Raw genomic sequence first — 24,621 nt, forward strand, 5'->3', positions numbered from 1 at the left:
AAATACCTAATATCAGTGAAATTATAAACTGTATCTAAAAGGAGTAAATTTATCAAATTGAAAAATACATGATGAACACTTCATATGAGCACACTTCAATTACAATGACACAAAAAACACTTAATAGTTTATTTGCTATGAAGAAAAATGAAGTGCCAGCTATTTTCTTAGGCAAAAAATGAAAAGCTCATCCGTTTTAAGTGTAATTAAATGAAATAATATGCAGACTGAAGTAGCTCCAGGAAGATGTTGAAATTTTCATCCTAGTTCGTCACTTTTAATCCAAGCAAAATGTGGGGTGATTGAATTTTTTAAGCTACTCTAGATACGTAAGAACGTTGCAACATCTAGTACCCAGAGGTCACAAGACTGTCAAAGACTCCTCCTTGAACCTCCAAAATTGAAAGTTTCTATTATGACCTGGCCTTTTAATGCAACTTGGACACTAGACCAAGGGCGCCATTGTTACTCGAGCGCAACGTTAGATGGGGATGTCGATATCGCTTTCGTCACACCAATTCGTTTTAGTGTGAATCTGCCTGGTACATATGAATGAATGTTTTCAAAGTAAACCCGTTTCATCAATAGGAAAAAAAACGGATTGGACGCATATGTCCCTTACCCTTTGGACAATAAAACCATGCAAGTGTTGTATCAAGTATAACTCACGAAAATCTTGTTAATTTTGTCAACTTTTAAACTTTTTGGCATCCCTGCTTTCAATAAAAAAATCAAGGTACTATCACTTAAATATTATGACTCCGTAAGCCCCCCTTCTGGATATCATCTTGATAGGATACCGTCTCTGCTTTAAATAAAAAAAATTAATTAACTTATTGGCACCCCTGCTTTAAAAAAATCGAGGTATTATCATTTAAATATGATAGCTCAATACCCCCCCCCCTCTGGATACCACCTTGATAGGATGCCGTCTCTGCTTTAAATAAAAAAAAATGCACTTTCTGGGATCCCGGCTTTCAATAAGTAACATTTCGATCTATAATCATTTACATATAATACCTCCCTACACCCCCCCTTCTGGATACTACCTTGATAGGACACCATCTCAGCTTTCATTAGAAAAATAATTTACTGAATAATTAACAAGGTCACTGTATGGTTCAAACAAACACGCAAAATAACGTTAAACAGGTTAGTGTTGCTTGAAAAAAAAAATGAGGGTATGAGTAAAGGGGTACAAAGACAACAACAAAAATGTCCAAATTATTCAGATATACCTCAAATTATTGGAAAACTGGGTGATAGATTCGCCATGACAGTCCATAAGATCCAAAGAACCGAATTAAAAGGGAGCACACACAAAAGCCAAATCAGGCCAGTAGCCTATGAGAATTCATAAAATCCCCAAGACTATGAACATGTCCTAATGGTTGGCCCGGGTTCTATCAAAATATTTCAATGATTTCCCAGGGAATTTGATATCATTTTCTTCTGTCTCCACTTTAAATGAAAAAAATAATTATCTTTTTGGCATCCCTGCTTTCAATAAAAAAATGAGGTGGCCCCCTATCCCCCTCCCCTATAGGCAATAATTTACAATTTATTTATGAATCGTATTTTTGGGGTATCTTCCGTTTCAATCTTTAATTCCCCCACCTTGTACATAGCTTAGTCTATAGCTAAATTTTGTCTCAGCCGAAGGCTGTTTTTTTTTTGTGGGGGGGGGGGGGAGGGGTAAAAATGTTCCAGAAAGAAGATTTTATTTTCTATCAGGTGTTCAATAATTGATTATTAAACATTGAGAAAATATTATAAAAAAACAGCAAAAAAAAATCTGCAAACTTACAATTAAGCTGTAGAAACAGTCTGTCGGCTGTCAATTTCAAAATCCAACAAAAGGCTGAAGCTGTATAGTAGTCAATGCGTTATATAATTCCATTCAACTTGAAAATAAAATTCTTGACTACGAATGATGTAAGAAATAGCGATTGGGAAACTGCATTCAAAATGATTTAAACTCATTTCATAAAGACAATACTTTTTTTGTCAACATATGAAGAATGTTTATATTGTAATATTTGCAATAGCATATTGCATCTGTCTGGTTTTTATGCAAAGTAACAAAAGAGAGGAAAATTAATGAACAAGAGAGCAGTGAAGAATTATGGTATACAAAGTGATATTTGGCAGGGAAAGTCACTGGTGATAAATCACTAGGGGTGGCACCGTGAGTAGTAAGTCGTATAAAGGTTAAAAACTTACATTCAAACTTACACCTGAGGCATAGATATGTGTGTATGTTTTCAACGAATTGGGGTTACCAGGGTCATTTGCAAAGAGGTATAATTTCTATAGAAGGTATAGTAATTTGAAATATCATATGGAATTCTCTTGAAGGTATAAACTTTGCGTACGCCCCCGTACAAACAGGTTTTTTTCTGGTAGTCCTATTTTACTGGTCATTACACTCTTTGCCAAGAGGAGTGAGTATGACTTGATTGGTGATTAGGATTTGAATAAAAGGAATAGTTTTCTTTACAATTCATATTAGTAAGAGAGTTGCATTCAAAGAGAATAGTTTATTTGCAAGGTTATTAGTGAAAAAAAAAATGAGTGGTGCATTTACACTATTGGAGATTAATGATGGAACCGAAAGCAGCAGCAGCAGCAATATACGAGTACCTAATGTAGCTGTGGAAATAACCGCTGGCTGTAGACTATGTCTTAAATTGGACATTATATACGCGAGATATGTGATATCATTAAGCAAATTTAAGCAGGAAGAGCAGCTGTGTTTTGCTGGAAAAGTGAATATTCTCCATATAAATAAACTTCGGTCAGCATTAGATGTCCTATCGAAATATATTGATGAGAACAAAATGCATCAGTGAATATTATTATTGTAATTATGTTCAATAAAAATGTCTCTTAATCAATGATATTTTTCTTTCTTTCTATAGTAGACAAGCATATATTTTCTAGAGTACAAAAAGAAATTCTGTTTAGTCTGAAGTTGATCGTGAGAGAGTTAGGACTAAAAAAAAAAAATGGATAGATTAGAGAAATATCAAGTCATTATGAAAATATTTCTTATTTAAAATAGTTTAAGTCTAGACGATTATTTTAAAGAGCTGTATATTCAAAGGAGGATATTTTCTCGAGGACTAATTATCGATGTAATGAAAACTGATTCCCTATCATTAGACTATTGCATGAAGCTTCTACAACATGGTCCAAATGCATTTACACAATTTATTGATATATTGATCACGACACGACAAAATGATATTGTGTATATGCTTTTAAACATTAGTTTCGAAATTTAGGACTTTTTTTCATAAGAAAGATGGTGCTCAAGGATGATTTACTCCTCTGTCTCTCTCAGACATTTTTTTTTGTTGCTAGCTCAGTTTCATTGTGGCAGTGAGAGCGTTAACACATGAAAAAATGTTCCATACATGTCCGTTATGTATGTACACACAGGGCAGCTGGTCATCATGTGAGAATTGCACAATGATTGAGGAGTATGATGAAAAGTGTAGATTATGCAACCCGTGTAAATTGCATAGAGGATATGCTGTACAAATTAAAGGTTGTAATTCCTGTCTTGAAGAGGTGTGTGACTCTCATCCTAGAGGTCACCTATGCTCCAATTGTCATTATGATATATAAAAGCAGTGGGAGAGTACATACCCCGGTATGATTGGAAAGAATCCTAACCGTGATTTTAGTTTAATGGCTATACTATGATTGTGATTATTTACCTTGAAGATAAAAAGTTTCACTTTATTTCTAATTTTTCTTAAATTCAGTTCATTCATCTAACCACCAAAAACAATAGGTTAGGTTAGGTATAAATAAATATTAATAAATAATTAGAAACATTTCTCCATGTTTAAGTTAGGTTAGGTTAGGTAAACTTATCACGAGCGCTCATGATAAGCTAACCTAACCTAACTTAAACATGGTAAAAAGATTAAATTAGGTTAGGTTAGGCTAGATTAAGTTAGGTTAGGTTAGCCTACGTACGCGCGCGTACGTAGGCTAACCTAACCTAACCTAATCTAGCCTAACCTAACCTAATTTAATCTTTTTACCATGTTTAAGTTAGGTTAAGTTACCTTATCATGAGCGCTCGTGATAAGTTAACCTAACCTAACTTGAACATGGATAAATGTTTCTAATTGTTCATTAATATTTATTTATAGAAACACTAGAATTTCCTATGATGATATATTGTTAGTTGAATTATCTTAATCTAAGAAAAATTAGAAATAAAGTGAAACTTTTTTTCCTAGTGGAAAATAATCACACAAATAGTATATCCATTAAGCTCGTCTAAGGAAAAATTTAGAATTGAACTTAAAATTTTTTTTGTCATTTATGAATTGGGAACTGAAATGGAAGCTTTTTCATTTTCATTGGTAAATTTCAGAATTAAGTTAACTTTTTTTTATTTTCTATCAGAAAATTCATAAGAGAACTTATACTTTTTGAACTTCGTCTAGAAAACTCAGACTTAAAGTGGAGCTCAATAATGAGAATATTTTTACTCATCAGAAATTGCTTAGAATTATCCATTTTTCTATGTAAATGTTTTTTACAAAAAATCCTTGTAGTGTTATCTCGAATATAAACTATTCAAAACTGGTGGAGAATATAATATGAAACCTGAATATATGCAAAAAATAATTGGCAACTAAAAAAGAGACACCGGTGTTTGTTTACCACGAAAAAAAAGAAAAGACATTGAACTTTGAAATTACGTAAATCCACTTGACAAAGAGTGTAGATATCTGTAGAATGAAATTTTTAAATTGCATCATTCCCCAGAAAAGAGTGTCATGATAAGTAAAAGTAAAATTAACAGAAAAAAACTGTTTGGTACGGGGGCCTCATAGAAATAGTACTTCCTAGTCTAGCAAGCTACATACAATTTATGATGATGACGCCAAAGGTGTACAAGAATATGAGAGGGCAATCTTTGGGCTATGAATATCAAATAGGTAGTGATACTGACGGTGAGTTGACTACAGCAGTCATCCAGGAGTATTTTCTAGTTGCACAAATAAATCATGAGTTACTCAATATCTCACAATGTCTACCCCCCAATGTCAAGATTGACATAAAGTTACAGATGGCCCCATCGAATTTCATTTTGAGAAAAACACTTCCTGCAGCACCCGATGCAAATGTCATTATCACATCGGCAATTCTCCACGTCCGAAAACAACAGGTTATGAGCTCTGTTGAATTGGCAGTGGAAAAGCTAAGAGCCAATGGCAACAACATTAAACTTCTTGTCCCCCATACGATCACTAATCAACGTCACATTGCCACCGGCTCTCGTAGCTATAGCGATTCATCATTTATCAATGGAGAAATCCCATCAAAATTGGCTTTGGCCTTTGTGAAGAGTGGGAGTGCAGTTGGATCCTGGACTGAATCCCCCCAAGATTTTAATTTCTTCGGTCTATCTAGCCTCGTGTGCAAAGTGAATGTTATTCCAATGTACTCTCTATCATTTGACAAAAACTCCTATCGAACTCTGTACGAGTTGACAATGCAATCCCTAGATCACGACTCTCAACTATTTGAAAATGGAATAACCGATTCAATGTTTTCAAAAATCATGGGGTTATTGTTTTGGATTTGTCAGGCACACAGGATATGAGCATATTACGGACAGGGAACGTACGTTTAGAGTGTACATTTGCCAATGCTCTGACTGAGAGTATCACGATAATATCACTGAGTCAATTTGAAAACTATTGGGAAATCGCCCCCAACGGCAGTGTTCTACTAGACCTAGCACCCTGAACACAAACCAAATAATCAACGTATTTAATATGGATCCATACATGTCAAAGTATAAGTCATAGTCTAGAACTTCGGACTTAATTTAAAACATTCCAAGAGTTAAAAAGATCTTAATCAGTGCTAAGAATAGCCCATCGTATTTGAAAAACGGTATGTTTCTTATGCTCATCCAGTCTTGGACGGATCCTGAATTTTTTGGACACTCTTTGCATCTCGTATGGACCATAAAATCAAAGCATAAGAACATGAATTGAAAGCAGTGGGACAAGAATTATTCAACATCAAAATTCAAAATCTAAATTTTTCCATAGAAGATAGGAATGGCTATACTATGATTGTGATTATTTACCATGAAGATAAAAAGTTTCACTTTATTTCTAATTTTTCTTAAATTCAGTTCATTCATCTAACCACCAAAAACAATAGGTTAGGTTAGGTTAGGTTAGGTATAAATAAATATTAATAAATAATTATAAACATTTCTCCATTTTTAAGTTAGGTTAGGTAAACTTATCACGAGCGCTCATGATAAGCTAACCTAACCTAACTTAAACATGGTAAAAAGATTAAATTAGGTTAGGTTAGGCTAGATTAAGTTAGGTTAGGTTAGCCTACGTACGGGCGCGTACGTAGGCTAACCTAACCTAACCTAACTTAATCTAGCCTAACCTAACCTAATTTAATCTTTTTACCATGTTTAAGTTAGGTTAGGTTAGCGTATCATGCGCGCTCGTGATAAGTTTACCTAACCTAACCTAACTTAAACATGGAGAAATGTTTCTAATTATTTATTAATATTTATTTATACCTAACCTAACCTATTGTTTTTGGTGGTTAGATGAATGAACTGAATTTAAGAAAAATTAGAAATAAAGTGAAACTTTTTATCTTCATGGTAAATAATCACAATCATAGTATAGCCATTAAACTAAAATCACGGTTAGGATTCTTTCCAATCATACCGGGGTATGTACTCTCCCACTGCTTGCATATATCATAATGACAATTGGAGCATAGGTGACCTCTAGGATGAGAGTCACACACCTCTTCAAGACAGGAATTACAACCTTTAATTTGTACAGCATATCCTCTGTGCAATTTACACGGGTTGCATGATCTACACTTTTCATCATACTCCTCAATCATTGTGCAATTCTCACATGATGACCAGCTGCCCTGTGTGTACATACATAACGGACATGTATGGAACATTTTGTCATGTGTTAACGCTCTCACTGCCACAATGAAACTGAGCTAGCAACAAAAAAAAATGTCTGAGAGAGAGAGAGGAGTAAATCATCCTGGAGCACCATCTTTCTAATGAAAAAAAAAAGTCCTAAATTTCGAAACTAATGTTTAAAAGCATATCCACAATATCATTTTGTCGTGTCGTGATCAATATATCAATAAATTGTGTAAATGCATTTGGACCACGATGTAGAAGCTTCATACAATAGTCTAATGATGGAGAATGATAATGAGTCTAATGATAATAATATTAAATTTACAGTTGAATTTGAGGATAATAATAAATTACCTTTTCTGGATATTTTATTAATTAAAAGGGATCTCCATTTACTTTTCTCGATTTACAGAAAACCTACGCACAATGATAGTTATTTAAATTTTCATTCTTGCCACCCTATGTCGGTGAAAAGGGGGGTTGTAATTTCACTAGTGGATAGATCCTTTAAAATCTGTTCCAAGGAGTTTCTGGATTCAGAATTGTTATACTTGAGGGATATTTTATTTTGTAATAGTTATCCAATTAAGTTCATTGATAAAATAATTGAAAATAGACGGGCCAAACATAGTAGTAGGGTTATTGAGGTTTCTCAATCTTTAGATTTAGTTGTATCAAAAAGTTTCATTTCATTACCATATGTACCTGGTTTGGGGGAGAAACTTTCACGGGTTTTACGTAAATTTGGTATTGATACATGTTTCCAATCGCTGAGGCCAATGGGTAGTTTTTTTAGTTCTGGTAAGGATTTAACTCGGGGAAATTTAGTAAGTGGGGTGTATAAAATTCCGTGTTCTTGTGGGAAGTTCTATATTGGTAGGACTCACCAACAATTTGTTGAAAGGTTTATTGAACACCGTAATTCAATAGGAAAAACCCTACAATTAAGCAAGCCTCCAGAAACTTTCGTTTCAGCTTTAGCAGAGCATATTTGGCTTCAACCAGACCATTTTGTAAAATTTGATGAAGCCTTGGCTATTTCTAATGATAAGGGGTACACCCAATGGGCCAGGGAAGCCATAGAAATTAAAAAACATATGTTTGCTAACCTTTCCATAAATAGGAACATGGGTAATTTAAATATTGACCCAATTTATGATAACCTTCTAAAGAGTGAATCAATTGTCAATAAGGGAGTAAAGATTTTAAATAATCACCAGGGGACTATTTTACCTGTTAGACCAAAACGATTTGCTTCAGTAATAGCTAACAAAAGGATTATTTCGCAACTGAATAATTAAAGTAATTTACAGTTTTTTTATTTTTCCTCAGTTACTCTGGTGTCCTCAATGAATTAAATATTTTTTAGCATCTTTTCCCTACGTGTTTTATTTTGCGCCGATTGTACATTTTTGTTGTTTTTTTTTTTGGTGGTGGTTTTTTTGGTTTTTAGTTTTATCTTGTTTTTTTTTTTTTTTTGTGTGTCTTTCGTGCTGAAGACGCCTTGTTTGTATAAAGGCGAAATATCCGGGTTTTTTTGTTTCTTTTTTTTTCCTTTTCGATCCCCGGGCCACAGTATCGTTTGTTTTTTTTTTTTTTTTTTTTTTTTTTTTTAGAGATTTTTCTCTTTGTTGGTTATAAGAACTAGTTTCCTTATTTTTCGATATTTATCTAATATTTAAATTTTTTTTTTTTTTTTTTTTAGTCCTAAATCTCTCACGATAAACTTAAGAAAAAAAATAATTTATTTTTTTAATCTGTAAAATATATGATTTTACAAAATATAAATAAATAAAAATATAATTTATTTATAGAAATTTTTATTGAACATAATTACAATAATAATATTCACTGATGCATTTTGTTCTCATCAATATATTTCGATAGGACATCTAATGCTGACCGAAGTTTATTTATATGGAGAATATTCACTTTTCCAGCAAAACACAGCTGCTCCTCCTGCTTAAATTTGTTTAATGATATCACGTATCTCGCGTATATAATGTCCCATTTAAGACATAGTCTACAGCCAGCGGTTAATTCCACAGCTACATTAGGTACTCGTATATCGCTGCTGCTGCTGCTGTCGGTTCCATCATTAATCTCCAATAGTGTAAATGCACCACTCATTTTTTTTTTCACTAATATACGTGCAAATAAAATATTATATTTTAATTAAATTATATTAATAATATTAATTTTAAATAAAAATATTACTTTTATTCAAATCCTAATCAACAATCAAGTCATACTCGCTCCTCTTGGCAAAGGTGTAATGACCACTAAAATGGGACTACCAGAAAAACCTGTTTGGTACGGGGGCGTACGAACATTATATACGTTCAAGAAAATTCCATATGATATTTCAAATTACTATACATTCTATAGAAATGATACCTCTTTGCAAATGACCCTGGTAACCCAAATTCGTTGAAAACTTACACACATATCTATGCCTCAGGTGTAAGTTTGAATGTAAGTTTTTAACCTTTATACGACTTACTACTACCGTGATTGCGTGATTTTCGGGGATTCGGGAAAAAAAAAAATTTCGGGGTGACGCATAGATTTTCGGGGAAATACCCGAAAATTCGTGGATAGTGCAAGCCCTGCTTGATTTCTAATCAGGATAATCAAAATACTAAACCACACGGGAAAGAAAAGCTCCGACTTTGCGGTTGACGCATTAAAGAATTGTCGCAAAAATAATTTAAAGTCGACCGAACGCCGCCACCTCTGCCGGCGGTAGCGTGCATGCGGCGCGCCGGCGGCTTTACGACACTTCGGCGGCATTCGACTGGGCCTCTCGTCGGCGGCGTTCGGTCGATCCGCCGGGACGGCGCCGGGGTCTAGATATAACCCTGTTTAACGTTGTCAGAGATTTCTCTGTGGACACTTATTTGAAGATTTTTATTTTATAATCGGATTATCTTTTGTTGGGTTATTTCGACAGCGGTAATTTCCCCCGGGAACAATTATTTTATCTCATTGTTGCGGATTGGAGATTGCCAATTGAAGATTTATTTTTTCTTCGGGTTAACCTTATAAAAGTTAGCCAAATTGCTAGAATTCTGTCAAATTGAAGCGAATTTCAAACTTTTTTTAAGGTGCGTCAACACAGCCAAGTGGATCGTTTGAGAGCAGGCAGAAGAGGGGAGAGAACCTGCCGGAAGTGCCATATAAGGTACCTGCCGGCTTTAGTTAGCCTTAAATTGCAGGGGATATGTGAGCAGGTCTTGACGCTTCCCTTACTCTGATGATCTGTACGTCTAATCAATCTTTTTCAACCTTCTTCTTTGATTAAGTGAGAGTAATGGGAAAAATCAAGTATTTACATAGCCCTTTATTAAATTTTATTCAGCGTTCACTGAATTTCAAAGATATTCCCCATGAATCAATTGTCAGTTGCTATTCAGTCTCTGACCTGTGAAGACCAATTTGTTCTTTCAAAAGGATAAAATCCCAGTTTTGAACAAGTGTTGAAAAAGGATTATATCCGGAATCAATTAGAATCCGTTGCTAATCCAGTGGCTGTTATTTCGAAACATTTTGATTTGGGTTAAAGTGTCCTTGATTAAGGATTTTCGTTTGGTTTTTGGTTAAACCTTACTTCCAAACACAATTGTTTAACTAGGGCTGTCGTTTAACCCCCCCCCCCCCCGGCCTCCTTGGAAAATACTTCCGAAGCAGGACCTACTTTCATTTCACCGGTGTTGTGACGTAATAATCGAGTGAATACCTGTTTTGGTTTATACATTAGCTGGCTGGCGCTTGACTTTTTGAATATTTATTTGGAATATTTTGTTTGGCCTCACGTAAAGATAAGTCTTTTGCTTTTTTTTTTATCTTGCTACTGATAATCATGGCTTTTAAACAGTTTGATCTTGCTCTTGTGAAGTTCAAGGATTATCCCCTCTGGCCAGTAAGAATAATCAAAGCTGGTAAGGATACACGAGGCAAGCCAGTTTATACGGCATTTTGCTATGGATCGCATGATGAATTTCGCCTCGTGGATGCAAATCTCCAAGTTTATAATCCTCCCACTGATAATTTGTCTGCTCCTGCTTCAAAAAAAAGCTTTTGGAGAGCTTAGTGCTGCGACTAATACTTACATGTGACTGTCAAAAACACACCTTGAACTGAGAGGTAATGATAAAAGCAGAGCAAATGGCCCTGCATTAGCATTATTTAGCAGTATTAGCCCGATACAACAGCAACTTGTAGCTACCCAATCTGAACTGGATAAAACCAAAAATGACCTGATGGACAGTATAACTCGAAAAGTTTCGGAAAAGCTGGCTAGCTCAGACTCTCTTAAGGAAACGACTGAGCTTATTGCTAGTCAAATTTATGATGCTCTCACGATTGAATTTAACCCTAAGTTTCAGCGAATCGAAAAGTCGCTAAAGGGACTGAGTAATGAACTTGAAAATTTAGAGGACAGACTGAACAGGATTGAGAATAAGTTGGATAGTTATGTGCAAGAATCACTACTTGACAGCCTGGTTTTTCACGGTGTTAGGCAGAAATCTGGTGTGGACACTAGTTCTTCTGTGCTGCTAACAATTAATGAGAAGATGTCTTTGCCTGAAGTTAGTGCAAATGAGGTCGTGAACATGTATAGAATTAGACTGAATAATGCTGCTATAACTGATTCAACTCAGGCGGTTCCATCTGCTCCAAGGGTCGCTCCGATAATAGTGAAGTTTTTGAGCAAAAGCGTTGCTTGTAAAGTGTTCAAGCCCAAATCCAAGTTGGCCTCTAGTGGTATTTCTGTTGTTGGAGTCTCTGACGAAGCAGAGACGAGATATTCTGAATGCGGCGAAAGACAAATTCGGTCAGTAGATTGATTGGTCTGATCGGGGTCAAATATTGGCGAAGCCTAATGATGGGACTCCAATAAAAAAGATAAATAAGGTCTCTCACTGACTGTGTCTAGTTTTTTTTTTTTTCTGTCTGTGTGTTCTTTTTTTTACTTTTTCATGAATTGTTTTTTTATTTTCCCTTTTATTGTTTTTTTTTCTCTCTCTACTAAGAGAGTCGCTATGTTTCGGTTCATTTTTTCTTCTCTGTTTTTTTTTAATCTTTTTTGTAATGTTTCTCTCAAAAACAGTCTTTGTGTTTGTTTGTTTTAGAGTGGACGGTTTGGTATTTTTTCTCTCTTTTATTACTTCAGCTGTGTCGTTTTTCGATTTTAGTATTTCTCTTAATTTGTATATACCTTCCTCAGGTCATTAATTTTCATTTTTTACTTTATTTTTATTTGTTTATTTTTTTTCATTTTTGTTTCTCCTTCCGTGCTAATGGTTCCTTCCAATAATACCTGCTGTGCTATTAGTTATTTATGTGTTTGTAATCCTTTGACAGATTTTTCTTTTGTAATTAATTTAATTAATGATTTCTTTTTGGTTACTCTGGTGACTTGAATGGACTCCATGCAAAACCTGCTTTTGTGAATATTTTAAGCCATGAGAGTCGCCTTTGCGAGCTTGAAAATAATCCTTTTGATGTAATTAGTATAATAAATAATTCTGTGGATCAGGCTAATCAAAATCCGATTAATATAAACCCATTTGTAATAGTAAACATGTTTCGAATTTGGGGGAGGAGGAAATTATTCTCTGACAGCACTTCAGCTTAATATTCAGGGTCTATCCCCGTCAATAGATAATTTGAGACAAATTGTTTCGGATGGACAGCCTGATGTTGTCGGTTTGTGTGAGACATTTTTGGGTTCTGGCAATGAAATGCTATTGGATATCTATGGCTATAAAATGGAATGCATAATCCGCGACAAGATGGCTAAAGGAGGTCTAGCCATGTACATTTCTTGCAATCTGTACTGGTGTTTTCGTGATGACTTATCAAGGAACTTTGAAGATATTTTCGAGTCCCAGTTTATTGATATTAGATCTAATGGTATAGATCTAATCATAGGCAATATTTATCATTCTCCTAGTGATGTTATTCCGTTGTTTCTTTAGAATCTTAAGTAAATACTTGACATAATACTTAAACGTCTGTGTCACTTAATCATAATGGGTGACTTTAACACGAATTTAATGAATTCAAACCCTTCCGCTTCAGTTGATTTTCTTCCAACCATGCTTGCCCCAGGAACTCTACCATCTACATCCATCCCCACACTAGTAACTAATGTTACAGCTTCTTTGATTGACAATATGTTCTCTACGCTTAGTTTGAAGGAAAACTCAATTTTAGTTAGTGATATCTCCTATCATTTTCCAATATATTTTCGATTCAGCTTTAAACAGGGGAAAAGTAACCGGGCTTAGGTGTTTCAGTTCTATTTTGTGAAGTCCGGTGAGAAAGAGTTCTCTCTTCTTGGGTCCAAATTAGCGGAAACTCCGTGGAGCTTGCTTGATAATGATAAGGATTTTTCTTGTTTATTTGAGTTCTTTTATGGAATCCTAAAACAGGCTATTCTTAGCATTTGTAATGTACCATCTTCTATTCATAGGTCTAAAAGGATTGTTCCTCTAAACCCATGGATAACATCCGGACTTCTCAAAAGCTGGAGAAGGAAGAATAATCTCTGGAGAGCTTATAAATACGCTACACATTCAGCAAGTGCTATTCGTCTTTGTCAATTCAAGATCTACCGGAATATATATAATTCCTTGTGTAGGAAAGCCAAATCTCTGTATTATCTAAATAATTTTGCTGCTTGTGGCAATGATATTCGTAAAACTTGGAAGGGAATAAATTCTGTACTTTAACCCGGTTCTCAATCTAGCTCTTTACCTATGAGTCTCGTCATTGGCGATGGAGCTGTGGAGGGTGAGCTTAATGTCCAAGAGGCATTCACCTCATTCTTCGCTAATATTGGTAAGAATATTACTTCTACAATTACTTTGTCTCGGCCTAGGCTGGACTTTAGATCTTACCTCGGGCCATCTTGTGTTAAGTCTATGTTTCTAGAGCCAGTAACAGTAAGTGAAATTACTAAAATTGTGAATGGCTTGAAAAACTCGTCTTCATCTGGGCCAGATTCTATTCCTACTAAGGAAGTTAAATCTATTCTTCCTTTAATAGTTTTGCCTCTAACAAAACCTGTTAATCTTTCATTTGAATGTGGTGTTTTTCCGGATGCTCTCAAGCGTGCTCGGATTATTGTTTTGTATAAAGGTGGACCAAGAAATGATCCGGCAAATTATCAACCAATTTCAATTTTATCAGTATTCAGAAAAATATTTGAAAAGGCTATGCATTCTCGTCTCCTTACTTTCTTAAAATATAAAAATTTTCTTCATGATTTTCAATTTGGTTTCCGAATGAAGCACTCCACTGAACATGCTTGATGATTCTTTTGAATTTTGTACATCCTGTGTCAGATTCGGGATTAATTCCTGCTGCTATATCCTGGATATCCGTAAGGCTTTCGATTCCTTAACCCATGAAATCCTTCTATCAAAGATGTCTCATTTTGGCATAAGGGGAAGTGTATTTTTTTGGTTCCAGTCTTATTTGAAGGATAGGTTAATTTCTGTTGATCCACTTTTCTGGGCACCCTTGCAAGTGAACTTCGGTGTCCCCCAGAGATCAGTTTTAGGGCCTGTGCTATATTTGATTTATGTAAAGGATCAGGAGTCTCGGTATTTTAAGGAAACTTAGACATACTTTTCCAGGATCGATTTTGAAAAGCCTTTTTCACTGCTTGGTCCAATCTTACGTTTCTTACTGTCCAATTGTGTGTATATCAACTTTTCCTTCACTTTAAAAACCAATATTTAAGGTTTACAATAAAACTAGAAACCTCATTCAGGAGACTAATCGTTCATTAGTTATACCATTACTTGATCTTGAGTCACTATACATTCTTTCATGTGCATGTTTTACTTTTGCTCAGCTTCATGGTGACCTCCCCCGGCCCCTAAGTGTTCCGCTATCTTTTACCTCTGATCAAAATAATTATAATCTTCGTAATATGACAAATCATGTTCAAGTTCCATCTACTCCTTGCATAAGGTCAGATTTTAATCCTCTAATGGCGTGTCATATTGCTTGGAATAAGTTGCCTGAATCAGTTTGAGGGTGCCACTCATTTGGTTTGTTTAAAAAAATTGTTAAAAATTCTTTGGCTTCGTAGAATTTATTTTTATTTATTTTTTTATTTTTTATTTATTTTATTTTTTTTTGGAGTCTATTCAATCTAATTAATTATTTTAATTTATTTATTCTATTTTTTCTATACTTTTCATTTTATCTATATTTTCTTTTCTTCTCCTTCGTATGTGAGTAAGTGATCATTTTAAATTTTCTTTTGTTTTTCATCTCTAAGTAAGCAATTCATATGTCTCCCCCCTTTGTACATGCCAATGAGCCTTTGGGGGAATAATAACATGTAATATTGTATGTGTATCTAATGAATAAATCTTATCTTATCTTAAAGCACTTCCGCGAAATTTTTCACAAGGAATCTGTCACATCATCCATAAAAATTTTGCGAGAGCTGTTAGTCGATGAAGTTACTATCAGAGGCAGCGCAATCGCGCTGCCTAAATAAAGAACGATGTTGGCACAATGTATCATTTTTTTTCCATACCAGGGCACTTTGTATCGAAGTAGTTGTCGTAGAAACTTCAAAAAGGGTTCATTCGATTGGAAATTGGAGTGGCTAGTGCCCTTTTTAATAGACAAAAGTGATTAAAGGGTAACTAGCCCCCCCCCCCACGCCCATCATTCCCCTAAACACATTCAATCAAAATTTTGAGATAGCCATTTTGTTCAGCATAGTTGATTACAAGATAGAAAATGTATTTTTGAGGACACTCCCCCACAATCCTCAGGGCAAGGGTTTTAAGTTATGCCCGGGGGGGGGGGGATATAGGAACGATGTTGGCACAATGTATTTCTATTGTTTTTCCTTTAGAGTAGCGTATTTCGTATCAAAGAAGCTGTTGTAGAAACTTCGAAATGGGCTCATTCAATTGGAAATTGGAGTGGCTTTTGCCCTTTTTAATAGTCGAAAGTGATTGGAAGGCAACAAAAACCCCATCCACGCCCACCATTTCCCCAAACACATCCAATCAAAATATTGAGATAGCCAAATTGTTCAGCGTAGTTGATGTCCAGAGAAAAATTATGTTTTTGAGGAGGACACTCCCCTACGGCCCTCGGGGCAAGGGTTGTAAGTTATGCCCTGGGGGCATATAAGGTTTTATAGAAGGCGTTGTTGTAGAAACTTCAAAAAAGGCTCATTCGATTGGAAATTCAAAGGGCTAGTGCCCTTTTTAATAGTCGAAAGTGATTGGAGGAAAACTAACCCCCCTCTCACACCCACCTTTTACCCAAACACATCCAATAAAAATTTTGAGATAGCCATTTTATTCAACGTAGTTTTAAGTTCTGGAAATTAGGGCTTTGAGGATAAAAACACCCCCACAGCACTCAGGGCAAGGGTTATAAGTTATGCCCTGGGGGCATATAAGGTTTTTTTAGAACGTGTTGTCATAGAAACTTCAAAAATGGCTCATTCGATTGAAAATTGAAATGACTAGAGCTCTTTTTAATAGTTGAAAGTGATTGGAAGGCAACTAATACCCCTTCCACGCCCACAATTTCCCCAAACACATCCAATCAAAATTTTGATAGCCTTTTAGTTCAACGTAGTTGAAAGTTTTGAAAATTAGGTCTTTAAGGATGACAAACCCTACCCCCCCCCCACAGCCCTCAGGGCAAGGGTGGTAAGTTATGCCCTGGGGGCATATAAGGTTTTTACTGAAAGCGTTGTTGTAGAAACTTCAAAAGGGCTCATTCAATTGGAAATTGAAAGGGCTAGTGCTTTTTTTAATAGTTGAAAGTGATTGGAGAGCAACTAACGCCCTTCTCACGCCTACCATTTTCCCAAACACATCCAACAAAATATTGATAAAACGAAACAATAGTAAAAAAAGGAGATTATATTGAGATATCCATTTTGTTCAACGTAGTTGAAAGTTCTGGAAATTATGTCTTTTAGGATGATAACCCCCTGAAAGCCCTCAGTGCAAGGGTTGTAAGTTATGCCCCGGGGGCATATAAGGTTTATATAGAAAAAGAAATTACATAGAACAGATATTGCAATAAACAACCGAGTCAAACTCAAAACGAGCAGAAATTAACATAAGTTGGGCTCAAAACCTCTATGCCTTCCCAAGGCCAAAACAAAATTTGCACTTTACTGAAAAAAATACAAATGAATGTGGATTGTCAGTTTAATATACATATACTGATATTTAGTATTCAAAATGTTAATATTATTTAATTTATTAAACTTATAAAAGTAAAAGCATTTATATTTTTTTCAGGAAAGTGCAAATTTTGTTCTAGCCTTGGGAAGGCATAGGGGTTTTGAGCCCAAATTATGTTAATTTCTGCTCGTTTTGAGTTTGACTTGGTTATTTATTGTAAATTCTGTTTGTTTTGGGTTTCATTTATTTATAGATGCTGATTTTTTGTAGTTTCACGCTTAGCAGATTATTTGATTTTATTTTTGCTCATTTTTTGTTTAATGGAGTTCTTTACTTTTCTTTGAAAACTTATTTTGTGGAAAAAGTTTTTTTAATTAATACTAAATGACCCCAGAAACACAATTAGTACATCTTTGCTCATTGAAGACGTGATCCATTCTATGAAATATATGGACACAAAGGGTGAATTTCCATTCAAATTCACTATCATTGACCCATCTGAGACTCCTACGATACCTTACGATGTATTTACCTTACTAGCATGCAAATTGAACGAATGTGGAGAAAAAGCAAATAAATGACTAGACTGATGGAATGCCGGTCTCGAAACAAAAACGTGGCCCACTCCCAGTGAATCTTTAAGTGTCCCAATTCATGTGAAAGAAGCACCACCCAAAATTTATAAATCTTGTCAAAAGCAAAAAGAATTTCTTGACTCCAATGGTGCATCTGAAAAGTACAGAAGGTAACGCAATACGCTGGTATTGTATGCTAGAGCGAAGAAAGATGCAGAAGCAATAGCTAATAAAATAAAGTTAAACTCTACGGCTGTATTTAGAGTTCAAAAACCAAAATATCTGGCTGTGGCTAAGTTTGTCCTGGAGGATACTATAAATGAAGAGATTGAGTCTGCTATGGAAGGGATCCAAGAAGCAAAACACTATGGTACTACCAAGTCCATGAAGCTAACATTCTGAGGAAAAGATGCTTGTGAAAAAGCACTGAAATATGACATTTATGTTGGTTATTGCCATATCAAGGGGGACAAATACGTTGCCGTGCCTCCAAGGTGTTTTAAATGCAAAAAGTTTGACCATTTATAATGAGACAGTTCTAATATTACGAAATGTTCTCGGTACTCTGGTGATCCCGAAAATTCAAAAAGCAACCCATGTACTCGTAATATTAAGTGTGCTAACTGCGGTGGAAAACATCCATGCTATAGTTCGCAATGCCCATTACATAAGAGACAATTAGAGGCTAAATCAAACAAACATAAACAATGAGTGCAAGTATTTCCCTTTACAGCAGAAATACATACGGGCGCACTCCTCATAAACTGTCTCTATTAAGTGATCTAGGAGCCAAGCATAGTATAGAAACATATCCAAAATTTGGGCTCCAAAATGATGCTTTAAAACAGGTTTTATCAGTAAGAGGGAATTTTATGCCGCTTGGAGGGGAGAAGAAAGTATTTAGGAAGGGTTAAGGTATGGAGTAGTCCCTTCATTTGTCTGATGTGCGGGGGGTCTGAAGATTTAGAACATTTTATGTGTTACTGTGAGGAACTGAAGGTACTTAAAAGGGAAATTTTTGGGAGGGATGTCATGCATAGAAGTTGTTTAGAAAATAAAATAGGAAGTAGTTGCAAAGTGGATATTAACAATTTGGGAAATTTTGTGAGTGCAGGGATGAGACATAGGGAAGGTTTTCTATCGTAGTGTTATTTTCAAAAGTGTTTGAACTTGTTATGTTTTATGCTTTTTGTTGTATTTGTAATATCCATGGCCCATGGGGCTTTTGTGAGAAATATATCTGTATATATATCTATAACATGCATTATGAACATTTGATAACATCTGGTCATTTAGCAGTTCTTAATCGAGTTCCAAGAAAAGAGTATTTTTTCTCAGCCCGCTATCTGCCATAATTCTGTCAGATGGCCAAGTTGGGGGGGGGGGGTTTGATCATTGAACTCTGCTTTGCATTGCACATTAATTGAATCTTGCAATTTTTTGCAGCAATCAAAACAGAGCCTGAAATCCCTCAAAAATGATATGATAAACAAATAAGTAGAACAACAGGGAAATTTTTGTACAGGACAGTGGAACGCAATTTTAAATGAATATATCGACCCTATATCCAAGGGCTGTCCTCAGCAAAACAGACAAAGAGAATAAAAACACTATAAAAGAAACTTACATTAAAATTCAATCATTATAACTGTTTAAAAAAAATGTTTTAAAACAGCCCTAATATCATTACTTCAAGAAAGTTCAACCAGGACTGGTACTCCAAACGAAATGGACAGAGAACAATTCATTCAGAATTCAACCAGTCCTGGTTGAACTTCCTTGAAGTAATGATATTAGGGCTGTTTTAAAACATTTTGTTTAAACAGTTTTAATGATTTGAATTGTAATGTAAGTTTCTTTTATATTGTTTTTATTCTCTTTGTCTGTTTTGCTGAGGACGGCCCTTGGATATAGGGTCGAAATATTCATTTAAAGTTGCGTTCCACTGTCTTATACAAAAATTTTCCTGTTGTTCTACTTATTTGTTTATGATGGAAAGGCAGTGTGGTCTTCGTCGCTATTTGAAAAATGATATCACAGCTAAACTCACATCATTTTGAGGCTTTTCTAGTTCTTTTTAAAAATTCCTGCAATTTTTTTTTAATGGGCTAAAATTATACTATTAAGACTAAGGAAAATAATAATTACCAATCTTGAAACAGTTAAAAATGGTAATCTTTCTCCTTAGCCAGTTCTTTTGGAAACATTCTTTTACATTTTGGATGCTACAGGCTGTTATAAACCCTATTAGCCCTTTATGCACTTTTAAAATTCATATTAAATATTTTGGGGCCCATTTAAGGGCTAAAGATGCAATTAGCCCCTGAAGCAATTATGGAATTATGTAAGAACATAAAAAAAGCCATCAAATAATGTTTTCTCTTTCATCCTAGCTAAATTATAGTGCCACCTAGAAATTTACTGAATTTTAAGCTATATCAATGGGTTTTGTCTTTAAAATGTTGTAAATTGGGGTTGAGCAAAGTTGAGAAGCTGAAAACAGTTTTTTGCACTTCATTTAAGCAGGAGATCTATTTTGCATGGTTTCATTTTCAAAACACAGATTTTTAAAGGTCATCCAAGGTCACTGCCCTCTAGGCTAGAGGGAGAATGAGTGGAGGTAGGTACTTCAAAATACCTTATTGTTTTAATATTGTTTGATGCCTTTTTTATGCTCCTTCATAATACATTAATCACTTCTGTTGCAAATTCCATCTTGAGCCCCAAAAGGGGCCCCAGAGGTATTTCATTTTGTAACCACACAAAGAAGTTATCAATACTAGTTAAGTTATTGAAAAGTGGTTAATAACATGTGACTAGTTTATAAATAATTTATTCAAGAGTAAAAGATTAAAAAAATACTTATTTATAACAATTCAAACCTCATTTATAAGGCAACTCAATTCAAACCAGTTTTCTGCCATTTCAACTTTTTCAAATGCTGTCAAAAATAATAGTGCTGAATTTTGCAATTTGAAACTTTGCATTTGACAATTCATGGTAAATTCCAATTCAGGGTATATATTTGCACATTAGGGGAGTGGAGGGGGGGGTGTAAAGTTCAGGGTAAATTTGCAATGGGTCATATAATTCAGCTAGGATGAAAGTGAAAACATCTTTTGATGTTTTTTTATGCTCTTTCATAATTCATATAAAATACCTTTTGGGCCCTCTTTAAGGGCTCAAGATGCAATTTGCAACAGAAGCAATTATTGTATTATGAAAGAGTATAAAAAAGGCATCAAATGGCACTTTAACTTTCATCATAGCTAAATTATTGTGCCACCTGTAAATTTACTCCAAAAAGTAGCTAAATTAGAAATTTACCATAATAATTGAATCATAAAAGAGCATAAAAAAGACACCAAATGATATAGGCTATTCACTTTTGGGTAAATTTTTGGCAGTTCATATTATTAACTTATAAATAAAGTGAGCTTTCTACTTGGTGCTTTTTTATGCTCTTAAAGAATATAATAATCATTTTTGTTGAAAATGAATTTTATTATACTGTATACAGGGGTGTTTACTTTATTTGTAAGTCAATATGAACTGCCAAAAATTTTAAAGTTTAAACTTACCTCCCATTTACATCAGAAACAAAAGTTGCCTCTACCCCCCCCCTTAATGTAGAAATATAGGTAAATATATACCAAATCATATGATTGAGTTAGGAACAAACTGAATACATCATTTGTTCCCTTTTTTTAAGCTGATTACAAATATAATAATCAATTCTATCGGAAATGAATTTTAGCCCCCCCCCCTATATATGCCAATTCAGGGTATAGGCTAGGCTATATTTCTACATTAGGGGGGTGGGGTGGGATTAAAGTTTAAACTTACCTCTCATTTAAATCAGAAACAAAATTTGCCCCTACCCCTCTAATGTAGAAATATAGGTCAATATATACGAAATCATATTATTGAGTAAGGACTAAAGTGAATACACCATTTGATGCCTTTTTCTATGCTGATTATGAATATAGCCTAGGCTAATAAGCATTTCTAACAGAACTTAATAACAGCCCCCCCCCCCTATAGCCGATATCAATCCCCTACCACTGCCTGGAGCTATATCTGGGTAGGTGCAGAAATTCAATAACAATAGAATTTCTTATTATATTTGAAATACTACTAAAAAAAAGGCCTAGCTGTTTTTATTAGCTGTTTTCATTAAAAACAAATATGATTTGGTAGATATTGACCGAAATATATAGCCTACCCTGAATTGGCATAAATAGGGGGGGGGCTGAAATTCATTTCTGATAGAAATGAATATTATATTCGTAATCAGCATAAAAAAAGGCATTGAATGGAGTATTCACTTTATTCCTAACTCAATAATATGATTTGGTATATATTTACTGAAATATATACCCTGAATTGGCATATATAGGGGGGGGGGGCTGAAATTCATTTCTGATAGAAATGATTATTATATTCATAATCAGCATAAAAAAAGGCATCAAATGGTGTATTCACTTTATTCCTAACTCAATAAAATGATTTGGTATATATTTACCCAAATTTACCTCTACTAGCATGCCATGGGCTACTAATTGTTATTTATTAGTGTTTATTTTAGCCTAGAGATGGTCTAACACCATACATTAACCTAATGTAAATTTAGGAAAAATTCATGTTTTGGATGTTTTTTGGGCAACCTACCAAAAATATCCTGGAAAACAGCAAATGTCAAGCAAGTGTACAGGAACATCCCTAGTCAAACATGAATTATAAATAGGCTATTTGACTGTCCAAAGTAGAGATGCAACTGAACGTGCTGATTGCACCTTAGGAACCCACAACACAACTACAGTTCAACTTTTATCTTTAGGTGTAATAAAATATCACCAGCTTTAAACAAACAGCTCACGCATTAAACAAGCTAGCAGATTCTTGACCAAATCAGTGAAGTGCACATGATATCTTTTTTTCAAATAAAACTATCATTGCCAATTATTTTTTGCGTCTTTCGCTTCTCCTTAAGATTTTAGCCGCCGAAAACTAACAAAACTTCTGTTTTCAGGCACTGGGTTAGAAGCGGGTCGACAAAAATCGCTTTCAAGTTGTCCGTGTTCGATTCAATACGAGCTCTTCAAAATTGTAATGCGCTAGAATAGCAAGGCTGAACACGGGTTCTGAGAAGACATTCACCGTGTTGAACACGACACTCAAAACGATAATCTGCAAAACCTGTATCGACCTCCGTATTGGATGTGGGTGGCCGGAGGACAAGGGTAAATAAGCCTGTTGTTTTTCTCATCATGATATGTATGATATTAGTACATTGATGAGCAAAAACATGCCTTATGATTCGAAATTGATATGAAATTGACATTAAGTGAGAATGATCATAAAGTAAATAAAGGATTTTGCTGCTTATACCACACTCAATGGAGCAAAATAAATAGACTTATTCAGTCAGTTATTACAAATAATTACAGTAAGCAGTGCTGAGCACAGGAAAGGACCGTAAACTTTAGATTTGATTTTGCGGGGATAGAAAGGTTATCAAATGGTATTTTGGATTTTCTGACAATGGAGGCTAAGAACTACAAATGTTTTTTGCTGTATCCTTGTACAAACCGGAGTAAAAATCTTACTTTGCCAATTTGAAATTGCAATAATGCAATTACGCCTAATTATACACTTACGTCAACCATAAAAAATAGCGACGAAGACGACACTGCCTTTCCGTAACAAACAACAAAAGCTCGAAGAACAATAGGGAAATCTTTTTGTAAGACAGTGAAGATAATTTGGATGAATATTTCGGCCCTATGTCCAAGGGCCGTCCTCAACAAGACAAAAATATATATAAAAAAAAGACTCACAACAACATTCAACCAATCAAACCAAAAATAATTTTTTTTTTTTCAAAGCAGTCCCAGTATCCCCAGCATCCTTACTTCAACGAAGTTCAACCAGGACTGATAAAAAGTGAGGTAAAACAAGGTGATTAAATGAGATGAAAGAAAAATAATTTCAAAACACTTTCTTATTGCTAATCGAGCCTTTTGGCAGCTAATTTCAAATGTCTTCTTGTGACCGGTTTTCTGTTAATGTCTATTGTTTTTTTAAATTATTTTGTAAGATCAGTTTTAATTAAATTTGTGTATAGAACATTTAGTGTATATTCCCCCAAGTCCCTATTTAAGGATATATTGTTATCAATCTTAACTCTAATTTCAATTGCTTCTCGGACTATTTTTTTTTTGCCTAGGTCATTTCTAATAAGAGAAAATTCATCAAAAAATATCTTGTGGCTAGGATTTTCAAATGCATGGCTGCCTAAAGCAGAATCAAATGAAACAGTAGAAATATTAGAATTTAGAGCTTTGACAATATCATATTTATGCTGTTGTATGCGTTTTTCTAAATTCTGGTGTGTTCTACCTACATAGCATTTGCCACAATCGCTTGGTATTTGATAAACCCCTCTTTGGCGAGTAACTGGGGTTTTTATCTTTACCAGAGTTTAGGAAATTCATGATTTTGAAATTATTGGTAAATACTACATACAGATTATTTTGTGTGCCAACTTTTTAAAGATTTATAGTGATTTTTGGGATGTAAGGGATATAAATTATGTTTAAAGGCTTGTCGGAAATCTCACAGAGTAAACTATTATGAATTTTACGGGAGTATCTTTTCAGTCTACAGTTAATTACACTATTAATAAATAAAATAGGATACCTATTTCCAAAAAGCATGTCTCTGATAAAGTTTAGTTCTAATATGATGTGGGAATCAGATGAAATGTCTAGGGCACGATTGACGAGAGGGATTACGACAGCCATTTTAACTTGTGGGGGGGGGGGGGTTGGATTTAAAACGCAAATATCTATTATTTTGTGTTGGTTTTCTATAAATAGTAAAATTG

At 34.6% G+C, this 24,621-nt stretch overlaps 1 protein-coding gene across 1 annotated transcript in view; it reads right to left on the minus strand.

Moving 5' to 3' along the window:
- The window catches only part of LOC148955107 (uncharacterized), an 85,358-nt gene extending 62,704 nt beyond the window's left edge, over positions 1-22,654 (minus strand). Inside the window, exon 1 of the mRNA XM_089108061.1 lies at positions 22,404-22,654. Within this exon, the coding sequence (XP_088964187.1) occupies positions 22,404-22,452 (49 nt within the window). The 5' untranslated portion in view covers positions 22,453-22,654. The remainder of the gene's footprint in view (positions 1-22,403) is intronic.
- Between the last annotated feature and the right edge of the window lie 1,967 nt (positions 22,655-24,621).

Source organism: Artemia sp. Qi Xiang Cuo, chromosome 2 (assembly GCF_049724085.1).
Source record: "Artemia sp. Qi Xiang Cuo chromosome 2, ASM4972408v1, whole genome shotgun sequence".
In the NCBI taxonomy this organism is placed as follows: domain Eukaryota; kingdom Metazoa; phylum Arthropoda; class Branchiopoda; order Anostraca; family Artemiidae; genus Artemia; species Artemia sp. Qi Xiang Cuo.